Source organism: Porites lutea, chromosome 1 (genome assembly GCF_958299795.1).
Source record: "Porites lutea chromosome 1, jaPorLute2.1, whole genome shotgun sequence".
In the NCBI taxonomy this organism is placed as follows: domain Eukaryota; kingdom Metazoa; phylum Cnidaria; class Anthozoa; order Scleractinia; family Poritidae; genus Porites; species Porites lutea.
In genome coordinates, this window is record NC_133201.1 from 31,809,450 (window position 1) to 31,833,536 (window position 24,087).

Genomic DNA, 24,087 nt, shown 5'->3' on the forward strand with positions numbered 1-24,087 from the left:
TCATACGAACTTCATTATGTAAAAACCATGTGCTAATCCTTCGTCAAAAGAGTTATCCTGTCCATCTGCTTCGCCGCAAGCGCCTGCACCTGTAATAAGAAAGGGTGAGCATAAATTGTGAGTGAAAGGCGGTAACATCCCTTTTAATTGGAAAATGGTAATTATAAAAGGGACTGCAAAAGTCAGGATCAGCCCTCCCAGAAGTTCTCTGAAAACAAGAACAAAACTGTAGTGGAAAATTTCAAGGACGAGCAGCTCCTTCTACCTGAAGTAAGCTGGACAAGGTGACAATGACTTAAGGTGGCTCCCTAGAGTAAATTGGCCGTACGCAGCCTGAGCACTAGTATGGCACGAGCTTTAAAATCCGCGCGACGTCCACGCAAAAATAAAACAAACATTGCCTCTCAGTTTCGAAATATTCCCCCCCCCCCCCCCCCCCCAAGAAACATTATTAACTTTCTGTTGAAGCTCATTGACAAAACGTTTGGTTAGTGTAGGTCATAGGTCAAACATTTATGAGAGGAGACAATATTTAATGTTACACCGGTTAAAAGTCACAATCGATCTCCATCAGAGGAAACTGTATGTTTCGCTTCAAAAGTACACAAACGTAAAATAGTCGAAGTAAATGGAGAATGGAAACTTTACTAAGAAAACAGAGAAGTAAGTACACTAACCCTAAAGGGAGCAATGTTGCTGTTTCTAGACTTTGGTTCACGGCCAGTGGAAAGATCTGAAAGATCGAGCGAAGTCCGACCAAACACTGAAGATTGTCTTCACTGGCGGAGCTCCTCGGACTCTTTATTTTAGAATTTGATTTAAGAAATTCTACAAGTGGCTTTCAGGCAAGATTACAGGCAGTGTAAATTTCTTTTGTTTTTTTTTTTTGTTTTGCCGACTCTATCACATAGTTTAAAAAAATTATCAGTAAAAAGGTTTCCCACTTAACTTACATCCTAATCGAAGGAATCTTTCCATCGACGAACCAACATCCTTGTACTTTGTCTTGTTTCATAAGTCCTCCAACACACATGCAAGATGTACTAGAAAATGTTTTTGCACAACGAGAAAGAGAGAACGCGTGCTTTTCGGATTTTTGTGACGTCAACGCAGTTAATTAACCGTGAATTTCTCGCGTTTTCTTAGGTAATTTTCTTGTTTTTTTTTGTTTTTTTTTTAATTGCCTCATTTCTTAACAGTTGCAGTACCTTTGTACTGTCCTTTTTTGTTAAAATCTGTAAGAGGTAAATTCCTCTATTACGAAATATTACAAATTTTAAAATATTGGCAAAACTGTCTTAACGACCCCATGTTTTTTTCCATTCAGGTATATTAAGGCCTGGGTCTGCTAGTTTTTGCACTGAAATATAAAGGGGTGGTCCATCTTCCAAAAAAAAGTGTGGCAAGGGTGAGACGGGGTCATTGCATTATCCGATAGTATTTTTGAGATTGACATCACCATGATAACGTAATGCGTGGCCAAGTAACGCTTCACTTTCGTATTTTGTCTTTAAATATTCTCTAGGCAGGGTAAAAAAACTTTTACTAAGCATTTCTATTGGTGTCGTCTTTACCTGTCTAAAGTACTTTCCAAATTTAACTGGAATGGTGGCATGCCTACCCCTGATGAATGTTTTACATTTCAATGACCACGTGACCTGGACATGCCTTCCAGTTAGTTTTATGTACATCCCGATACGCAAAACACGTTCGAATTATTTGTTAAGATAAGTGTGCATAAGTTCAACTGTAAATGGCCTGAAGATAATAATGGTAATTGGATACCTTAATGAGTCACGTGATCCTTATCTCGACAACTTTCAATCAGACTTAATCTTTACAACGCTTTTAAGCTCTCACATAAGTTTCGTGTCAATACGTTGTATATTTACGGAGATAGACCACCACCCACCCCCTTTACCGCCTGTGTAAGGATGCGATGTTGCCATGGCAACGGCCTTTATCCAGAAAATGAAACTTGCTAATATATGGGTAACCTTAGCGGTGAATCTCGTGAACGAAATCGCAAAGACAAAGTAACTAGATTTCGTTCTGTAACGTATGCTAGATAGCTATAGGGTTATTTAACAATTATTCCTCGAGCCAGAATGGGCTCTGAGTCAATAGTCCATGAGGCCGAAGGGCCGAATGGGATATTGACTCAAAGGCCATGAGGGCGAGAGGAATAATTGTTTTAGTAAAATCCAACTAGTAAGTCAAAAATATCGAGAATAAAAAACTTTTAGCTAGTAAAAGCTAGACTTTAATACTTTTTTGCCGCCAAAAAGCCCACGCTTTTCGCTACTAGTGGGCTATAACACATAGCCTAGTAGTAGCTCAACCAATCAGAACGCAGCATTGATAATAGACCACTAGTTGGATTTTACTAATAGCAAATACTCTAGGGAGCCACCTTAATATATTGTATTGATATAGATTATATATTGTATAGATCTCAATCAGTAGCGCTTCATTGTATAGATCTGTTTGTTTTACCTACTTTTGATAAAAAATAAATAAATAAATAAAAACTACCCCTGCGTTTTCAATCGATAAAAACCGATATCGGAAATCTAATCAATAAATTGTTAACTATCGATCAATTGATATCGATGTTATCGATCAATCGATAGAAACCGATGCTCAAGCGCTAAGGAGTTCTAATCAGTTTTATTAGATTTTGTCGATATTTATTGAGTCAACTGAATTTACTAATTGCTCTTTAGTATATGCATTTAAAATTGTGTTTGCAGCTCAAAGTTTAACTGCTCCTGTTTAATTGAGATTTCAAAGGCGCTCGCAAAGTTATAGCCGCCTATCGATAAGGATAATTGAAAATTCGGCGATAATCAGCGATTATAACAAATCACTTCTTACATTTTTATCAATTTTTGATATAAATTACGGTAGTCCATCTTAAATCGATGGTTATTGAATACTATCGATTATCGGTTTTCTCGATTGAACAAGCCGGCAGAATAGTAACAAATATTTGAAATAAGTAAAGTAAGATAAAAGTTTATCTTCCCAAGCTAGCGTTTTTACTGGAGTCTTATTTCTACCCTTTGTGACATGGGAGGAAATGCAACTCCCCTCAAAACCCCTACGAGGGAGGATAGATAAAAGTGTAATGTATTTTAAGGAGGAATCCAATGGCCTCTTTGAGTATCTCTTTATAACTGTCATTCTAAAATAGTCACCTTTTTCAAAAACAAATTCAGCAGCAGAAAGAAAGATTAACATTTTAATAAAAACATTTAGTTGTAACATTGAAACTGGCAGTAAAACAAATAGTTATTTAAATAATATAAATCAATAAAAAAGTAAATTTATACAATAGGATAAATTAAAGTTAATGTGATAACCATAAACTCGCGTTTACCAGTAATGGAACCTTATACATCTCGCAGTCATAAGAACTACTGATCTTTGTTGTTTACACTTTGAATCAATCGCCAATTATCAAGAAGATATGGCAGAAAAAAAGTGAGGTTTCTACTCAGGGGAATCATTCTACCAGGCATTCCAACATGCTTGTACACTTAGTTACTCTGGGCCTTATTTTTATTATTAAGTTGATAAAAGTTTTATGGTCCTTTGCTTACAACTTGTATTATTATATTTTCGTCTAACCTCTCTCCCTCGAGGTTCATGTAACGTGTCTGGCTCTGCTTTCGGGAGGGTTCAGGTTTCCCTCGAAAATAACCGAGGGTTTTTGCTGACGGGCAGCAGGCACGCAATTCTAACTTAAATTAGTGATGATATCTGTATTGAGCTGGGTTGTTGGCAATAAATAAACATGGGTTCGGAATGAAGTGCTCCCATACAGGTCACACTTTGCCCCATGGACTCTTGTTACTCCTTAACCCGGGGAATTAGACATCTAGAGAGGTCTTTCCACCTCTCCAGTACCTAAGGGGGATTATCACCTCCACTCACAACCTTGGGGGATTATCAACCCCTAGAGAGGATTATCACCTCTCACTTTCCTGGGGGATTATCACCCCTTAGAGAGGATTATCACCTCTCACTATCCTGGGGGATTATCACCCCCTACAGAGGATTATCCTCTCTTACAATCCTGGGGGATTATCACCCCCTAGAGAGGATTATCGCCTCTCCTCTTGTAGATTTCGGACTGTCACACCAATATGTAGAGAAAAGTGACCTGCTGTCCATATTTGGAGTACTTCATCCCTTACCCCTTTTCCCCACAATAATTCTGGTCTAGTTACTTGCTTTTATCTAAGGGGTTATGGGTTAAGAGCATTAATGAAATAAATTACATTTTTCCCAATTTACGGTGGTAGCTGCAAAAAGTAAAACTGCCAAAAGGAAAAGTTTTGAAACCATGACCAAAGCCCCATGGGTAGCAGTTCTGATAGAATTGAAATCCACGTTCCCGTTTTATGGAGTTTGGAGAGCGTGGACGGATAGCAAGCTGTCAATAAGAAGGAGTAGGTCCTGAAAATAAACACAGAGAACCCATATTCATTAATTGAAAAATAGGAACTAGGAGATATAATCTTTCAACCAAAATACTTATGCTGAAACACGATACCACTGGCTCGATATCCTTAAGTGCGCATACCTTGTCACACGCATCTTCTGATACTTAAATATATAAAAAAAGGTCATCATCACAAATAGAGATCATGTGCATAACAACTTACTTTCTCATCCGTCACTGCTAAGAGTAATGTTTTACTCTTCATATCTATTTTTCCTCTCCGTCCTCCTCTCTGTTGTGATTGGCCAAAGAAACTCCCTATTTGGCCTCAATTTGTTCAAATGCCTGCAAATCTTCAGTAGTTAGGTGAAAACACACATTTCAAAATTAATGAGGTAACTGACGGCGCCCAAGCTTTCCTGAATGTTGTCGTCAACAAAACCGACCCACACCTCACTGTTACCACAATTTACGATATATTAGTTAGTAATTCACACAGCTCACCAGTTTATAAATGCTTCCTCCTTACCGACACTTATTGACAGACATATATTTTTAACGCACTCAAGACACTTCAGAATTCAGGGTCTTGTCGGGCATCAATGCTGCAGTTCATTGGACTGTTTCAAGATCCTGGACTCTGCAGCTACAAGCTATTTTTTCAATGTATATCAAACGGGAAACCAAAGCATATAGAAAGAGGTCTTTTTAAATATGAAAATTTGTATATTGACTTTCCTCGCAAGCTATCTTTATTGTTGCTCCTGGTGTTGAAGAGTGTCATTTATTTTTTCAGTGATGAAATATTTCTTTATTCTTTCATTTTTTTTTTAATTTTATTATTTATTTTTTTATTCATTTTGCTGCCTGCATTGCGATAAAGAAGGAATGCAAAGTCTCCGACACAGCCGTTCTTTTCGCCTGTCGCTTGATTAAAACCAAAAACATCTTTTTATTAGAATTCACGACGAAGTGATAATGTTCACCCAGATCGCTAATCATGATGCAGCTCTTTTGTGCGTGTCTGCTATTTTACTTAACATTCAGTCTAATTACGATATGAGCTTCATTCTTCAGCCGCCTTATTATTATTTTTTTTTTTTAAGAGGCTCCTTGTGAGTACTTGTAATAAGAGACTATGACGTACCTCTTCCCTGGCAACAGTGGCAGCAATTACAATGACATTGCAATATGGGGTTTACAAGGAAAAATATGTGCTTATGAATCACGTCTTATAAGCACAAGCTGAAACCTAAAAATAACGCCAGTTAAATGCCTCACATTCTTCTTCTTCTTCTTCTGCTTTTGCTTATGCAACTGTAGTTTGATTTTTGAGGGTGCGTCAAAGAGGCTGCGCGTTAAAAACAATTAAGGTTTAGCGATTGTTTTTATTTGGTTAGGCGGCTTCTAAAATGCACCTGTTTAAAATGTAAAGCCCATAAAACACAGTCCGTTTAAGACACCAAGCAAAAATGACTGCGTTCTTCAGAAGACTTATTAAATTAGTTTCTATGACCACTAATGCAACCGTCGGTATAGACAGGTTTTAAATGCTCTCAGTGCCTACTTTCTGATAAGTGCGGTTGCATGGTGGTTTTCGGCGTTCGAAATTGCTGACTTTCCTACACACCATGTAGGTCAGTTTAATGTTGTCCAGCATTAGATAAACATATGGTTGGAAGGAAAGTAGTAGGGAACACGGCGAAATGGAAGATTGTATACACTATATTTGATGAACCGATTAAAAATGTTATTGTCAGTTCCTGTGGCTCAATTGTGATCCACGTAGTACTACTATGGGCGCCTTATTCAGAAGATAAAGAGAGATAATTTGTGAATATCACGAAATAAAAAGTTCCTTTATTTATTTATTCATTTATTTATTCACCTATTTATTTACTTATATATTTTTATTTTGTCATGTAAGATGGTTATCCAAACAATTTTCACTTATAAAAAGCAATGTTGACTACGAGGAAATGTTTCCTAACAACCAAAAAGACTATAGATACATCAAACTAATTACGAACTGTGGGGTACGTAAAACGATGTTTGCCTTTCTTAAAGGTTTTCTTTTCTAATGGGCACAACTTAAAAAACACGACAATTATTTTTTTCTTCCGAATGCGAGTTATAAAACAAACAACTCCAACAAATGATGTAAAAAGGCAAATTTACTGTGTCCCTTCTCAAAGTATTAAACGTTTAAGAACATTAGATACAAAGGGAATTACAGTAGTTCTTAAAGAGATGCCGGATGTTAAAGAACTCAAAGTTTGTTAAAAGTACTTCTCTACAAGTCTTAGTTTCAACCTCTTTGTAGTCTTCTTGTGACTAAACAATGCAACTAATGATTGAGATACACCGATCTATCGATCGCATGTACTCTCAAGTGTACTCTCAGGTCTCAAGTTCTATCCGTATGAGGTACACCGACAAAGCCTATTTGCCTGTATTGCCTTCTGATAGTTTTAGTTCCGCCTAAAGAGTGACGATATATATTTACCTAAATATCATTCAAACCAAGAGAAATACCTCTTTAATTTTTTCATTGGCATTCTCAATGCTTTAAATATACCCCAGGGTCAACGCGAAATTTGAATTTTAGATGTGAAAGTAGCAAGTGAAGTAGATGCCGACAAAAGAGACAGGCTGAGAGTGATTGTCATAGAAACGGAGGTAGGCCGATCAAACCGTGCGACGCTCTGTTACAAATCTTGCAAAATATCATTCAATAATCGCTGGGAACGAAAGTCGCCCGAAGAGCGATGCATTCGAAATGCAAAGCTTTCCGAAAGAGGCATAAGGTGCCGAGTGGAAATGAAGACAGGCGTGGAATCTTGTTCTAACTTCTCGGAATCTGGCCATTGCTGTTTCTTTTCTGTCATTGAGAAAATCAGGATGATATGATCCGAAATAAAGTTGAAATTATCCTTGACGAGGAACGGTTAATTTCAGGAAACACAGACATGGATAAGCTATTGACTAACGAAAGCGTAAATGTCTGTCTAAGCATAAGTTGATTGCACAAGCGCCATCTCTAATTAACCTACCATTTCCTTTAATTTCGAGTAAGGGATTGCCAGTTTCATCTTCTTCATCGTAATCGTTTGCCTCTGGAGAGGAAAAAGATGAAAGGAATAAAAAAGAAAGTAACAAAATGAAAAGGAATCAAGGTAAATGGGGGGGGGGGGGGGGGTCGGGAAGGAGTAATATATCTTTAGAAAATGAAATACAGAGGTCACATCGAAATCAGCACGAAGACACCAAGACGGAGTTTTTTTTTTTTGTTTATTAACTTTGAGACTGATTAATAGATTTCGAAACGATGGGCGTCGATTCAAGGGAAAGAAATTCATGAGCTGGTTATATCGGGATAACCCTGTCATATATGTATTTCTTTTTACAGAAAATCAGGGCATGGGAAATAGCTTGGGTATTGGCCAGCAATATCGAATACAGCAAAACATATAGCTTCCTTGAGATGAACAATGGCGTGCGGTTCAATCAAATACAACCGATTTGACAATAATCGTAATCGTTTGCCTCTGGAGAGGAAAAAGATGAAAGGAATAAAGAAGAAAAGAACAAAATGAAAAGGAAAGAAACTTAATATAAACGTAAATTAAAACGGGGAGGGGGATCGGGGAGGAATAATATATCTTTAGAAAATGAAACTGTACAGAAGTCACATCGAAGATCAGGATGAGAATGTCAAGAGCTTCAGGTATTTTTGTTATTATTATTATGATAATTATTATTTTTATCTTATTATCTTTTTTTTTAGTTCTCGCTTGTGTGTTTATTAACTTTGAGACTGATTAATAGGTTTTGAAATATTGAGCGTCCATTGAAAAGAATTTATTTTTACTTAAAATCAGTGCATAGGCAATAGCTTGGATATTGGCCAGCAATATCGAAGGTTTATACAGCAAAACATGGATAAGATGGACAATTGCGAGCGGTTAAATAAAACATAACCGATTTGACAATATTGCTTCAGTCTTCAGAGTAATCTACCTGATAAAACCTTACATTTGATCCCCCAATCGTGATCATGGCCGATAAAACTCAAGCCTGTACTCGTGCAATATTTAACTTAGCATAAAATTAATAGCACGAACTTCATCACTATAAGTAACTCTTACAATTTCCGTAATCATCGTTTAAAGAATTCCCAGCTTCTTCGTAAACTTTCGCGTCTGAAAGAAAAAGTACAAGCGTAAATTAGAGCAAAAGAGGTACAATATCTCTTTCGTAAATGGCAAAATATAGAATCTAAATACAGGTTCTACAGAATCAGGATGAACGAAACAAAAGATCAACGGAATACTTTTCTCGCTTTTCTGTTTGTAAGCTCTTAAGCTGGTTAATAGAGATTTTGAAATATTGAGCATGTAATTGTATTTCTGTCAAATTTTTCTGAGCACGCAGATGTGTAAGTAAGGCATACGAACTTCATTATATAAAAACCATGTGCTAATCCTTCGTGAAAAGAGTTACCCTGTCCATCTGCTTCGCCGCAAGCGCCTGCACCTGTGATAAGAAAGGGTGAGCATAAATTGTGAGTGAAAGGCGGTAACATCCCTTTCAATTGGAAAATGGTAATTATAAAAGGGACTGCGAAAGTCAGAATCAACCCTCCCAGAAGTTCACTGAAAACAAGAACAAAACTGTAGTGGAAAATTTCAAGGACGAGCAGCTCCTTCTACCTGAAGCTGGACAAGGTGACAATGACTTAAGGTGGCTCCCTAGAGTAAATTGGCCGTACGCAGCCTGAGCACTAGTATGGCACGAGCTTTAAAATCCGCGCGACGTCCACGCAAAAATAAAACAAACATTGCCTCTCAGTTTCGAAAAATTCCCCCCCCCCCCCTTCCTCCCAAGAAACATTATTAACTTTCTGTTGAAGCTCATTGACAAAACGTTTGGTTAGTGTAGGTCATAGGTCAAACATTTATGAGAGGAGACAATACGGCCATTTATACGTGGAAAGATAAGACGCGAACTTTCCGTATAAACGGCACATTTCGTCTAAAATAAGAAGCGGCCGGCTTAGCTAAGACTCGTCTTATTAGGTAAGACATGCTCGTATAAATGGTACAGTTCGCGTCTTATTTTTCCTCGTATAAATGGCCCTAATGTTACACCGGTTGAAAGTCACAATCGATCTCCACCAGAGTAAACTGTATGTTTCGCTTCAAAAGTGGGCAAACGTAAAATAGTCGAAGTAAATGGTGAATGGAAACTTTACTAAGAAAACAGAGAAGTAATTAATTTTTTTAATTGCCCCATTTCTTAACAGTTGCAGTACCTTTGTACTGTCCTTTTTTGTTAAAATCTGTAAGAGGTAAATTTCTCTATTACGAAATATTACAAATTTTAAAATATTGGCAAAACTGTCTTAACGACCCCATGTTTTTTCCACTCAGGTATGATAAGGCCTGCGTCTGCTATTTTTTTGCTCTGAAATATAAAGGGGTGGTCTATCTTCAAAAAAAAAAAGATGTGTGGCAAGGGTGAGACGGGGTCATTGTATTATCCGATAGTATTTTTGAGATTGACTTCACCATGGTACCGTATTGCGTGGCCAAGTAACGCTTCACTTTCGTATTTTGTCTTTAAATATTCTCTAGGCAGGGTAAAAAAACTTTTACTAAGCATTTCTATTGGTGTCGTCTTTAACTGTCTACAATACTTTCCAAATTTAACTGGAATGGTGGCATGCCTACCCCTGATGAATGTTTTACATTTCAATGACCACGTGACCTGGACATGCCTTCCAGTTAGTTTCATGTACATCCTGATACGCAAAACACGTTCCGCGAGTTATTTGTTAAGATAAGTGTGCATAAGTTCCCCTGTAAATGGCTTGAAGATAATAATGGTAATTGGATACCTTAATGAGTCACGTGATCCTTATCTCTCTTTCAATCAGACTTAATCTTTACAACGCTTTTAAGCTCTCACATAAGTTTCGTGTCAATACGTTGTATATCTACGGAGATGGACCACCACCCCACCCCCTTACTGCCTGTGTAAGGATGCGATGTTGCCATGGCAACGGCCTTAATCCAGAAAATGAAACTTGATAAAGGAGCCTTTTTTATATGGGTAACCTTAGCGGTGAATCTCGTGAACGAAATCGTTAAGACAAAGTAACTAGATTTCGTTCTGTAACGTATGCTAGATAGTTATAGGGTTATTTAACAATTATTCCTCGAGCCAGAATGGGCTCTGAGTCAATAGTCCATGAGGCCGAAGGCCGGATGGGCTATTGACTCAAAGGCCATGAGGGCGAGAGGAATAATTATTTTAGTAAAATCCAACTAGTTGGTAAAAAATATCCAGAATAAAAAAACTTTTAGCTAGTTAAAGCTAGACTTTAATACTTTTTTGCCGCTAAAAAGCCCGCGCTTTTCGTAGACTCCCCATTTTTCTTCAGGGATAGTAGAGCGTGCGAAACGCGAGCGCGCGTGAAAATCACCCCACGCGAGAAAAGGCGACTCGCGTGGGGTGATTTTCACGCGCGCTCCCGTTTCGCACGCTCAACTATCTCTGAGGAAAACTGGGGGGCTACTTGTAGTCTACGCTTTTCGCTACTAGTGGGCTATAACATATAGCCTAGTTATAGCTCAACCAATCAGAACGCAGCATAAGTAATAGACCACTAGTTGGATTTACTAATAGCAAGAGCCACCTTAATATATTGTATTGATATAGATTATATATTGTATAGATTTCAATCAGTAGCGGTTCATTGCATAGATATGTTTCATTTACCTACTTTTGATAAAAAAAAAAAGAAAAGAAAAGAAAAAATAAAAGAAAAACTACCCCTGCGTTTTCAGTCGATAAAAACCTATATCGCAAATCTAATCAATAAATTGCTAACTATCGATCAATTGATATCGATGTTATCGATCAATCGATTGAAACCGATGCTCAAGCGCTAAGGATTTCTAATCAGTTTTATTAGATTTTGTCGATATTTATTGAATCAATTGAATTTACTAATTGCTCTTTAGTACATGCATTTAAAATTGTGTTTGCTGCTCAAAGTTTAATTGCCCCTCTTTAATTGAGATTTCAAAGGCGCCTATCGATAAGGATAATTGAAAATTCGGCGATAATCAGTGATTATAACAAATCACTTCATACATTTTTATCAATTTTCGATATAAATTACGGTAGTCCATTTTGAATCGATGGTTATTGAATACTATCGATTATCGGTTTTCTCGATTGAACAAGCCGGCAGAATAGTAACAAATATTTGAAATAAGTAAAGTAAGATAAAAGTTTATCGTCGCAAGCTAGCGTTTTTACTGGAGTCTTATTTCTACACTTTGTGACATGGGAGGGAATGCAACTCCCCTCAAAACCCCTACCAGGGAGGATAGATAAAAGTGTAATATATTTTAAGGAGAAATCCAATGGCCCCTTTGAGTATCTCTTTATAACTGTCATTCTAAAATAGTCACCTCTTTCAAAAACAAATTCAGCAGCAGAAAGACAGATTAACATTTTAATAATAACATTTAGTTGTAACATTGAAACTGGCAGTAAAACAAATAGTTATTTAAATAATGTAAATTTATACAATAGGATAAATGAAAGTTAATGTGATAACCATAAACTGGCCTTTACCAGTAATGGAACCTTATACTTTTAAGAACTACTGATCTTTGTTGTTTACACTTTGAATCAACCGGCAATTATCAAGAAGATATGTCAGAAAAGAAGTGAGGTTTCTACTCAGGGGAATCATTCTACCAGGCATTCCAACATGCTTGTACACTTAGGTACTTTGGGCCTTATTTTGATTATTAAGTTGATAAAAGTTTAATGGTCATTTACTTACAATTGTATCATAATATTTTCGTCTAACCTCTCTCCCTCGAGGTTCATATAAAGTGTCTGGCTCTGCTTTCGGGAGCGTTCAGGTTTCCCTCGAAAATAATCGAGGGTTTTTGCTGACGGGCAGCAGGCACGCAATTGTAACTTATATTAGTGATGGTATCTGTATCGAGCTGCATGGGTTGTTGGCAATTAATAAACATGGGTTCGGAATGTAGTGCTCCCATACAGGTCACACTTAGCCCCATGAACTCTTGTTACTCCTTAAACCGGGGAATTAGACATCTAGAGAGGACTTTCCACCTCTTTAGTACCTAAGGGGGATTATCACCTCCACTCACAACCTTGGGGGATTATCAACCCCTAGAGAGGATTATCACCTCTCACTTTCCTGAGGGATTATCACCCCTTAGAGAGGATTATCACCTCTCACTATCCTGGGGGATTATCACCCCCTACAGAGGATTATCCTCTCTTACAATCCTGGGGGATTATCACCCCCTAGAGAGGATTATCACCTCTCCTCTTGTAGATTTCGGACTGTCACACCAATATGTAGAGAAAAGTGACCTGCTGTCCATATTTGGAATACTTCATCCCTTACCCCTTTTCCCCACAATAATTCTGGTCTAGTTACTTGCTTTTATCTAAGGGGTTATGGGTTAAGAGCATTAATGAAATAAATTACATTTTTCCAGGGGCCTATCAAATGGAGCCTCCATCTCCCATACAAGCCCTTGGAGTCAACCCTTTCCCGAGTAGATTTATAATTAGAACGGTTCCCAGGGGAGACTTCGCACGCCGACGGTGGGAAGAGCCAATCACAACGACTAAATGACACTGCTATTGTACTTCATGAAACAGCTGGAAATCAGGTGCTGACAGGCCTAACAAAATCATAAGCTAGTGAAACGTGACTTGCGTTTTCATCCCTCGGAGATTTTCTTTCTTTTCTTTCTAGCGGGTAGATTATACTGTGGAGAGTTTTAAACTCCGACTATGTTAATCTTAATTTTGGTTGCTTGTCTCACATTTATAGGAGGCCATGAAGCTGGTCTGTTACATGCGTAATGATTAACTACTACCTGCAGTCTGTAGTTCTGACAGGATTCGTTTTCTTTAGCCAATTTTTTTGAGCGTTAAGGTTCTTATTTCGGGTAAATGACTCAATATTAATCAAATTTCTAGTTTTTCAAGTTTTTCTCCGAAATGCGTTTGTCTGAATAAATACTGTGGTTGTTTTGTCCGTCAGTTAGTGTAATGATTCCCTGCTATGTTTTGTAACGCCGAGCCCAGCCATTGTTTTCTCGCAAAAAAGTGATCTACAGATGCGAATTCGAAGGAACGAATTGGCCTAAACTTCTACATTAATTGCTGAGAATTCTCCTGTTAGTCAGTCATAATTCTTTGGGCGCAGATACAATCCATTTTGTTTTTCTTGAGATAAGAGGGTCTTTGGACTGGAGCGCGATGTCACAAATTCCACCGTTAGCAAATTACTTTTGATTTAGCTTCACGGTCGGGCAACTGTTGTCTTCTGTTCAACTTTTCAAGTGCTAGTTTTATCAGACAACTCTCATGGTGATACAAGTCAGTTGTAAAGGAAGACTGCAATTTTTCTGAAGCATTCCACCTTGGTTGCTACTTAGGTCATCGCTTTTGCACGCGGTGCTTAACTGGCGAAATCCACTCCACGGCGATAACAAAAATCAAATGATCCTGGCACTTTTTCGGCGCTGATCATCGAAGAGTTTCAAATCGTCCACAGAACGCTTAATCGTCGACTCTTTTCAAGGTGCATGCTTTTAAAAATGTGGGATGTATGACGGCAAAAAAAACAAAACAAAAACAAACACTCGCAAAGAACCTTTCCGTGATCCTCAGTTCGCTGCCTTTGTCCCATCGCTTCATGCTCAGTCTCAGTCGGGTAATTCATTAACTTTTATTTCATCCCAGATCCCAGCGGCTGTAAAACTGTAAAAATGGACGTATAGTAAAAAAGGAAAACGGTCGAAAGACGGGCTTCTGAGTTCGACTTCATCCAACTTCATTTTTTTCACGGTGACATACGAGACTCACGGAAATATGACACTTTTCGCGGGAAACAAGCCGTTCTATTTATAAATCCACTCGGGAAAGGGTTGACTCAAGAAATTAATGGAGATGGAGGCTCCATTTGATGGGCTCCTGATTTTTCCCAATTTACGGTGGTAGCTGCAAAAAGTAAAACTGCCAAAAGGAAAAGTTTTGAAACCATGACCAAAGCCCCATGGGTAGCAGTTCTGATAGAATTGAAATCCACGTTCCCGTTTTATGGAGTTTGGAGAGCGTGGACGGATAGCAAGCTGTCAATAAGAAGGAGTAGGTCCTGAAAATAAACACAGAGAACCCATATTCATTGATTGAAAAATAGGAACCAGGAGATATGATCTTTCAACCCAAATACTCATGCTGAGACGCGATACTACTAATTCAAATCGATATCCTTACGTGCGCATACCTCATTGTCACACGCATCTTTTAATACTTGAATATTAAAAAAAGATCATCATTACAAATAGAGAGAATGTGTATCCGTCACTGCTTTTTGCAGAGATAAATAGTGGTAAGAATTGGGCGATTGAAAAATTGTTCACAAATCAGGGACTATCTTTTTTAGTCTTCACTATTGATAATTAGGTGAAAACATACATTTTGTTTTCCCGGTAAAGGGTGAGGTTTGTGATATCATGTACGGGGACCCATTTTCTTTTCATTTTTTTTTTTTTTTATACAATGTTCGAGCCTCTGCCACATGCCCCTAATTGAATGTTTTTCAACTTAGACGGACATACATTTCATATTTTCTGATACTGTAAAAAGAGGGCAGATTCAAGCGATGCAGTGTTCGCTGAGCACGTTTTTCAGACCTCTTGGCCGTTCTTTTTTTTTTTTTTTTTTTTTTTTAGTTAGCTTTCGTACTTTAGAAGCATTCTGGGAACGTTGTTTTCGGTTGATTATACTTACCACGTTGCATCTGCTTCAACTTTTTCCCTGTGTCGAAAAATGTTTTTGAAATAAATGAAAAAAAAAAATAGTTTCTGTATCATCTTGTCAATTCAAATATATCGCTTTTCAGTTTTCGATCTGAGAGAGTAATTAAACTAACACTTGAAAAGAACGTCCTATTACGACAGACCAAGAGTATAATGTTTCAGCTACAATAATTGTAGGTCACAGATCAACAAATTACGTAAAAATCACCCTGTAAATTGACTTTAAGCTTCCTTTAAAATAGCAACCACATAGAAAAGTAACTTCATTAATGCGATAGAACTTCCTTTTTTTTCTTTTGCAAAAGTACAAGTATGCCCTGGTGACACATTCCAATAACTCAATGCGAGAATCAAACATTCATTAAATCTGATCTTAAATAAAGTAACATATCATTATGATTCTAAAATAACTTCCTTTCATAAGCAAGTCTTTCAGGTAACAGCTTAATATTGCAGACTGCCAAGGATAGTAACATGATAATTATCACCGATCGCTTATCTTATTAGCTTCTCGCACAATCTCGCTTTATTTTGGATTCAGTGTAAGTGAAACCACGAAGGAAGAATGTTTTACCAACGACTACAAGAAAGGTACGACTGGATGAAATTATATTTTACTAGTTCTTGTTCTTTGCAAACAGATTAAGATTTATCGAGAAGGGGGAACTACGAATGGCATTAAAAAGAACGAATAACCAAAGAAGCAAAAAATAGATATCGGAATCAACTAACTGCAGTTTCTTGATATTGACAATAGCTTAAGTGTGGTTATATTATCATGTCAAATGGAACGAGATTAGACTGTGAATCGGCTCTTCTGTTAGGGAAGAGTGAAACAAAAGGAGAAAAGTTGAAGAAAACGTGAGTAAAACAAGTTAATGACCAGATAATAAATCACAATAATAAATCATTCATGCCATTTAAAATGTTCGGACCATTCAACATGGAAGAAGCTGGAAATCACCGATCAACCTTGTAACACCACATGGACTTGTGACCCATGAAAGATCACTTAGAGTAAGGAGCTCAAAAAGGAGAAGTCAAGCAACATATGCGTTTGTTTTGTTTTCCTTTATTTGCAATTTTGAATGTTGTTATTTTTTTTTCTATTTCATTTGCACCTAATTGCAATAATGTTCATAAGAAAAAAGAAAAACAGGCAACTGGAAAAATCCAAATGGGAATAAATTAGGCATGTTTACGGTTCCCCATTTACTTTTATCATTTTTTTTAAATATTATATGCTACTATGCAAGCATCAAAACGTAGTTTAACCCTATTCAGACTGGGGGGGGCTTTTCGAATCCCCCATCCGGCAAAATCGTGATAACTCCTACACCGAAAGAGCTATGACGTTCAAATTTTCTAACTTTTCCTACAATTTATCTAGGGACATTTTGGTATAATTACCATGTCCATGTGATTAATCATGTTGCCATGGCAACCAGTTTCTGACACATAGGTTTTGGAAAATTTAAAAAATGGTGATTTTTTTGTTTTAAGATCGCGTTTTTACACTTATAGTGCTTTTTGTTGTTAAAATGGTCTTTGCTTGGGACTAGTTTTTGAATTACATCAAAATGTTTCAACATCGAATATTTGGGGGCGAGGGGTGGGGTAAAATTTGTCACTTTTTTGCTTTGACAAATATGCTGCTCTATTTTCCAAATAACACTTCCAAAGTCATTTGTTTGGGTAATAAACATTAGTTTGATACTTCTTTTATACATTCTGAGCTTTTTCCCCTTTGAAAGTTGCTTTGAATTATAATTTTAACAAAAAACGGAACTCCAAGATGGCGGGTCCAAGATGGCGGATCCAAGATGGCAGACAACCATTTCAAATTTTGGCAATTATGACGTCATTAGCACCTTTAAAGTATCAAACACATGTCAAAGTGTGTATTTTATATGCATATATGTTGTATATTATATTAAAGAGATGACTTTACCAATATTATTGATATTTTACGTATCTAAGTGGAAAAATAATAAGAAACATTGAAAAATCGGAATATGATGTCACTATGACGTCATCATTGGGCGTGGCAAGTCAAAACAGGGTGTGGGGCTTCTTTTTACGGAGATGATCATTGTGTGTAAATTTCATGACCCTAGCATTATTGGTTCCAGAGATACAGAGAGGGGGGGGGGGGGGTCCGAGGAGCCCCCCCCCCAGTCACAGATTGACCAAAAAAGCCCAGTCTGAATAGGGTTAAATGACTCTTGCCCATTCTTCACTTCCTTTTCACCGACAGCACGAAGCATGCCTTTTCTAGCCATTTCCTTGTTTTATTATCTGATATTAAATGTAGCTTAAATGCTGTGTTGTTTTTAGCTCTAATAATGAAGTAGTTTTGAAAATAAACGCGACGAAACGTTTTCCTATCAATTTGTGAAACGATCTGTATGAAAACAACGAGGTAACAAATCAAAAAAATAAACCTATTTTTTCCAGCCAGTCAGTATCTGAATAAAATGGTACATAGTGTGAAATAACCTCACAATCGCTATATTTCATTTTAGCGTTTTCTCTTGTAACAACGAGGAACACATAAACAAAAGTGCCAGTATTTGCAGGAATAACATTTCTTGACTTGATGATAAGACTGACATCCATGAAAACCACGTGAATAACCTAGGAAGTAACAAATTTTATATTCCTGTCAACTGTCAGTCACTACATTGATCAGGGGGGATAAGGCTGTTAATCTAGGAAACTACCAAGTCGAAATGTTTAAACTCAGTGAAAACGTTTGGACTGCATCTAATAAAAAATAAAATAAAATAAAAAAAAAGCACAGAGATCGAAATTGGACCTACAGTAGCCCCCAGGCCCTCAACTCCAACATTTTTGGGAGCAAGGGATGGCGCAGTGGTGACAGCGCTCGCCTCCCACCAATGTGGCCAGGGTTTAAATCCCGGTGTCGACGCCATATGTGGGTTGAGTTTGTTGTTGGTTCTCTCCTTTGCTCCAAGAGGTTTTTCTTCTGGTACTCCGCTAATCATATCTTCTCTCAATCGACTGCTTTGTTGTTTTTGCTTTTCTGTTTTTTAGTATTTTTTATCATGTTTTTCTTTATTTGCCCATTTTTGAATTTGCTTTTTCTTTTCTTTTTTTCTTTTTTTACCCTTTATTTGAAGTAAATAACAAATTTACATTATGATAAAGATTACAGATGGCAGCTTACCTGTTGAACTGTCTCCTTGACCTATAAAGGCAAAGGCAAATGGAACATAAATAATACTGAAATGACAAAATTAGCAAATGTCGACCAGGCAGACTGTCAATTTTTTAACTCAGCTAGTGGATTACCGACAGTCTGATTTGTATCTAGTCTCACCTCTGAATTTGTTTTTTAGGTTCGATAAAGCGACCAGCATTTTTTTTAGGGGATTGAGACTAAAGAAGACGAAAAAAGAAAGTTGTTGATTTGGCCTGTATAGCGCTAAATGGTTTTTTTCAAGAACCTTCCATTGGGGTTAAAAAAACACGGGGTGTAAATAAAGCAGGCAAATGTAGCATGTGCCAGGTTTGTCCTAGATTTACTCTTAAGTTTTGTTGTTGTTGTTGTTTATATCATTATCATTATCATTATCATTATTATTATTGTTATTGTTATATTTGCGACTTATTTGCAACGAGAAAATTTGTACAAATTCATTTTTTTTTCGTCTGGTGTCAGATGATTTATTTGAGATCGAATTCACTTGCCACTGGTTGTAGGTTGCATGTACATGTAGTTTTAGATTAAGACTAAATGTATTTTAGCTCATTCTTTTGTTATCTACAAGGTACGCGTTAAGATGAGTGGGAAGCGGTTAATGAATTTACTACTATATAACAGTTTGGCGTTCTCCGTTTTCAGTTTTATAAAACGGGTTCCAATGCATTCACGTTTTTTTTCTCTTTTTTTACTGTTATTAGTTCGTTTTTGTTGTTGTTATTATTATTTTTGTTATTATTATTGATATTATGAGACATTTACCAGCGGGTAAATGCAGTTAATGGAGCATGAAGCCCCAGGGGGGTAGGCCGAGAAAGCCTGCCCCGTCTTAGGCTCGGTGATATCTTGAAAGCCTGATTCATTAAATGAAAGCACTCTATTCTTTAAGCAGAAAACAAAAGCTTTTCATGGCTAGAACCTCACTAATTTGTCGCATGTTTGTCACCGTGTATTTTCTTAGCTTCGCAAAGATTGGTCCCTGTTTTCAAAGCCCTATTCAGAGCTATTCATGGCTAGACCTTAGTCATGATAAGTTGAGATAGTTTATAGTACAACTGTGCCTATTGGCCGTACTTTGAGACACTGTCTGACTATAAAGCTTTGCCAATGCCACTCCTAGTCATTATTTGGTTAGCTTGCACGAAAGCAATCATTTAAAGTAGTTTTGTTACCCGCCCTCCCTCCCTTTGGAGGAGTTGTTGTTTTGTTATGTCTCAATAAATTTTGGTGGGTCACTCCCTGTGGTGCGGTTAAGTCTGCGTTGCGACTTCCCCCAAGCTTTTGGCATTGCTTGTGTCTTGCCATCTTTTGAGCTATTCGTTTGCCTTAATCTTGTCCGATCCAGCCCGTGCGGCGCTGGGGAGATAAGAAAGGCTCTGCCAAGATTCTTGTCCTACCCCACGGTAGTGGGGCGATAAGTAAGGCTTGTGTTATTTTGTGCGCATAACCCGAAGTCGCTATAACCTGCCACAGAGCTGTGTCCCCCCCTCATTACGCCATCATGTAGTTGTTGTTTATTTAGCCTGCGTGCGTCATTTATTTGCGTGACGTTTGCATGCGTATCTTACAAGCGGAATAGTGACATTAATTATTATTATTATTATTATTATTATTATTAGCCGTTAGCTTTTGCAGTGTAACCTCACACCTTTACCCTGTTTTTATTGATCCTCCATTTCTGATTTTGATCTTACTTACATGTTTCGCCGAGTTGTTCAGCATGATATGAATCAATACAGGTGCAATAACGAAGTTTTTTGCCACAGTTTTTGTAGATGAAGCATATGTACTTCTTGTGATTTGAACAGAGTGGTTGAGGACCTAGAAATCAGGAAACATAAATATGTCATTAAGTTTATCACATGAGCCATACAGAGGCAAACATGAACCATGAACTATTCAAATATTTGCCTTTCAATCTTAGCCCAATCTAAACTGAGCAATCAATGATTTTCGGACGATTATTTATTATTAGAAGGCAAATACGTTATACTTACAGCTGTATGTTTACTTAAACAATTAGGAGGGAACCGGATAACTTTTAAACCGGCACGAGAAGGTTCATTAGGTTGTGTTGTGTTTGTTTTATGAAGGTTGGGATACACAATAAGTCAGGATTTAAAGGCATATATCATATTTGAGAGGATTTTTTTCATGATTTTTGTGTCTGTTTATATTGTCTAATGGTTCCAAACTAAAGGGAACGAAGATTCCAGTGATCGATTTGCCTTTGCATAGACCTCTAGACTTTTAGAATTCATTCAATTCTACACGTGATTTCGGCCTCGCGGGAAGGGCAGGGACTGACGTTAATCGTCTCAATCTAAAGGGTCTAAAGGGTAATTTACAAACACACTCACTTGGTGTTGGGCAACTCAAAAGAGCGCTACAATTTTCCTTCTGAATGTCAGATCCTAAGCACTTGTTGCCGCTGAAATCTGGCTTCGGGTTATCACACAACCGTTTCCTCTCCCTCGTACCCTGACCGCACGTCTTGCTGCAAGCGCTCCAAGCGGACCATGAGCCCCACATTCCGTTTACTACGAAAGGAAAAATCAAAGGAACAAAGGAACAAAAAGTGAGTATTTCTGCCTTTTCTTCCGGAAATTAATTTCTCATGCAAGGTAATCAAAGAAAGTCTTGAATTCAATACTAGGATCCACGCTGTGAATTCCAGCTTCCAAGTACTGAAATTTGGGTTCCTTGTTAGTGGAATATGGGTTCTGGATTATAATTTTCACGGGTTTCTGAATTCCCTAGGCTGAGCTCTGAATTCCAAGCCGTAAGATTCCGTATTCCAGGAAAAAAACTTTTTACTGGATTCTGGAATCTGCATGGACACCTTTGCATGAGGTGACATTCAAAGACAATTTAAAAGACTAGAAACTAAAAGAAAATTATAGTTAAATGGGTTAAATTTCAAATATAATCTCGACAAAAAAATATATGGAAGTTTTAGAGGCATTGTGGAAGACAGCACGTACTTGGACAAGCGGGAAGACCGCTACAGTTTTGCGTCTCATGTCCAATACCAGCGCAGAATGTTCCATTAAAAGCTGGTTCTGGATGATTGCACAGACGTGTTCTTTTCCTTGTACCGTGCTCACATGTTTTACTACATTGGCTCCAAGAACCCCATGGGCTCCACATTCCGTCAACTTAATAAAAAAAATAATAATAACATCAATTATAAAAACACGGTTACCGAATTGCTGAAAACTCAATTACTCTTCGCGGTTGACGACAGTTGCTAAAGCATCCACCATTGGTCGAAAACCATAGATATTTAGAATGTTTATTAACACTCACTTGGTGTTGGGCAACTCAGAAGGGCGCTACAATTTTCCTTCTGAATGTCAGAACCTAAGCACTTGTTGCCGCTGAAATCTGGCTTCGGGTTATCACACAACCGTTTCCTCTCCCTCGTACCCTGACCGCACGTCTTGCTGCAAGCGCTCCAAGCGGACCATGAGCCCCACATTCCGTTTACTACGAAAGGAAAAATCAAAGGAACAAAGGAACAAAAAGTGAGTATTTCTGCCTTTTCTTCCGGAAATTAATTTCTCATGCAAGGTAATCAAAGAAAGTCTTGAATTCAATACTAGGATCCACGCTGTGAATTCCAGTTTCCAAGTACTGAAATTTGGGTTCCTTGTTAGTGGAATATGGGTTCTGGATTATAATTTTCACGGGTTTCTGAATTCCCTAGGCTGAGCTCTGAATTCCAAGCCGTAAGATTCCGTATTCCAGGAAAAAAACTTTTTACTGGATTCTGGAATCTGCATGGATACCTTTGCATGAGGTGACATTCAAAGACAATTTAAAAGACTAGAAACTAAAAGAAAATTATAGTTAAATGGGTTAAATTTCAAATATAATCTCGACAAAAAAATATATGGAAGTTTTAGAGGCATTGTGGAAGACAGCACGTACTTGGACAAGCGGGAAGACCGCTACAGTTTTGCGTCTCATGTCCAATACCAGCGCAGAATGTTCCATTAAAAGCTGGTTCTGGATGATTGCACAGACGTGTTCTTTTCCTTGTACCGTGCTCACATGTTTTACTACATTGGCTCCAAGAACCCCATGGGCTCCACATTCCGTCAACTTAATAAAAAAAATAATAATAACATCAATTATAAAAACACGGTTACCGAATTGCTGAAAACTCAATTACTCTTCGCGGTTGACGACAGTTGCTAAAGCATCCACCATTGGTCGAAAACCATAGATATTTAGAATGTTTATTAACACTCACTTGGTGTTGGGCAACTCAGAAGGGCGCTACAATTTTCCTTCTGAATGTCAGAACCTAAGCACTTGTTGCCGCTGAAATCTGGCTTCGGGTTATCACACAACCGTTTCCTCTCCCTCGTACCCTGACCGCACGTCTTGCTGCAAGCGCTCCAAGAGGACCATGAGCCCCACATTCCGTTTACTACGAAAGGAAAAATCAAAGGAACAAAGGAACAAAAAGTGAGTATTTCTGCCTTTTCTTCCGGAAATTAATTTCTCATGCAAGGTAATCAAAGAAAGTCTTGAATTCAATACTAGGATCCACGCTGTGAATTCCAGTTTCCAAGTACTGAAATTTGGGTTCCTTGTTAGTGGAATATGGGTTCTGGATTATAATTTTCACGGGTTTCTGAATTCCCTAGGCTGAGCTCTGAATTCCAAGCCGTAAGATTCCGTATTCCAGGAAAAAAAACTTTTTACTGGATTCTGGAACCTGGATAGTTTTGCATAAAGTGACATTCAAAGACAATTTAAAAGACTAGAAACTAAAAGAAAATTATAGTTAAATGGGTTAAATTTCAAATATAATCTCGACAAAAAAATATATGGAAGTTTTAGAGGCATTGTGGAAGACAGCACGTACTTGGACAAGCGGGAAGACCGCTACAGTTTTGCGTTTCATGACCAATACCAGCGCAGAATGTTCCATTAAAAGCTGGTTCTGGATGATTGCACAGACGTGTTCTTTTCCTTGTACCGTGCTCACATGTTTTACTACATTGGCTCCAAGAACCCCATGGGCTCCACATTCCGTCAACTGAATATAAAAAAATAACATCAATTATAAAAACATGGTTATTACTGAATTGCTGAAAACTCAATTACTCTTCGCGGTTGACGACAGTTGCTAAAACATCCACCATTGGTCGAAACCTATAGATATTTACAATGTTCGTTACATTTCAAAATTACTACTTTTCAAATAAATTTATCTTTTTTTATCTCCAACAATTTCATATCATTGGCACCTGGACAACCTTGATAACTGCACAGTCTATCTCTTTGTCTGAATGCACCCTCGCATTCTCTTCCTCCGTTAGCTGGTGCAGGGTTATTGCAATCGCGAGTCCTCTGTTGTTCGCCACCTCCACATGTCCGAGTACAAGTACTCCACAGACTCCATTCACCCCAATTTCCATCTACAGCGGCTAAAGGAAATAATACAAATATTTTAAGAGACATACCAAGTCATACATACCCAATCCTGCGGTAGTTATTAG

General features: G+C 37.7%; 1 protein-coding gene across 1 annotated transcript; it reads right to left on the reverse strand.

The window, feature by feature from the left end:
- On the reverse strand, positions 1 to 23,001 carry LOC140928064 (coadhesin-like). Its single transcript, XM_073377788.1, has 9 exons — positions 22,830 to 23,001; positions 22,505 to 22,678; positions 21,881 to 22,060; positions 21,556 to 21,729; positions 20,932 to 21,111; positions 20,270 to 20,392; positions 18,536 to 18,556; positions 7,504 to 7,566; positions 1 to 89 (listed from the first exon to the last, which is right to left on the reverse strand). Exons 1-9 carry the CDS (start codon positions 22,999 to 23,001, stop codon positions 1 to 3), a joined length of 1,176 nt encoding a protein of 391 aa, XP_073233889.1.
- Positions 23,002 to 24,087: the final 1,086 nt, after the last annotated feature.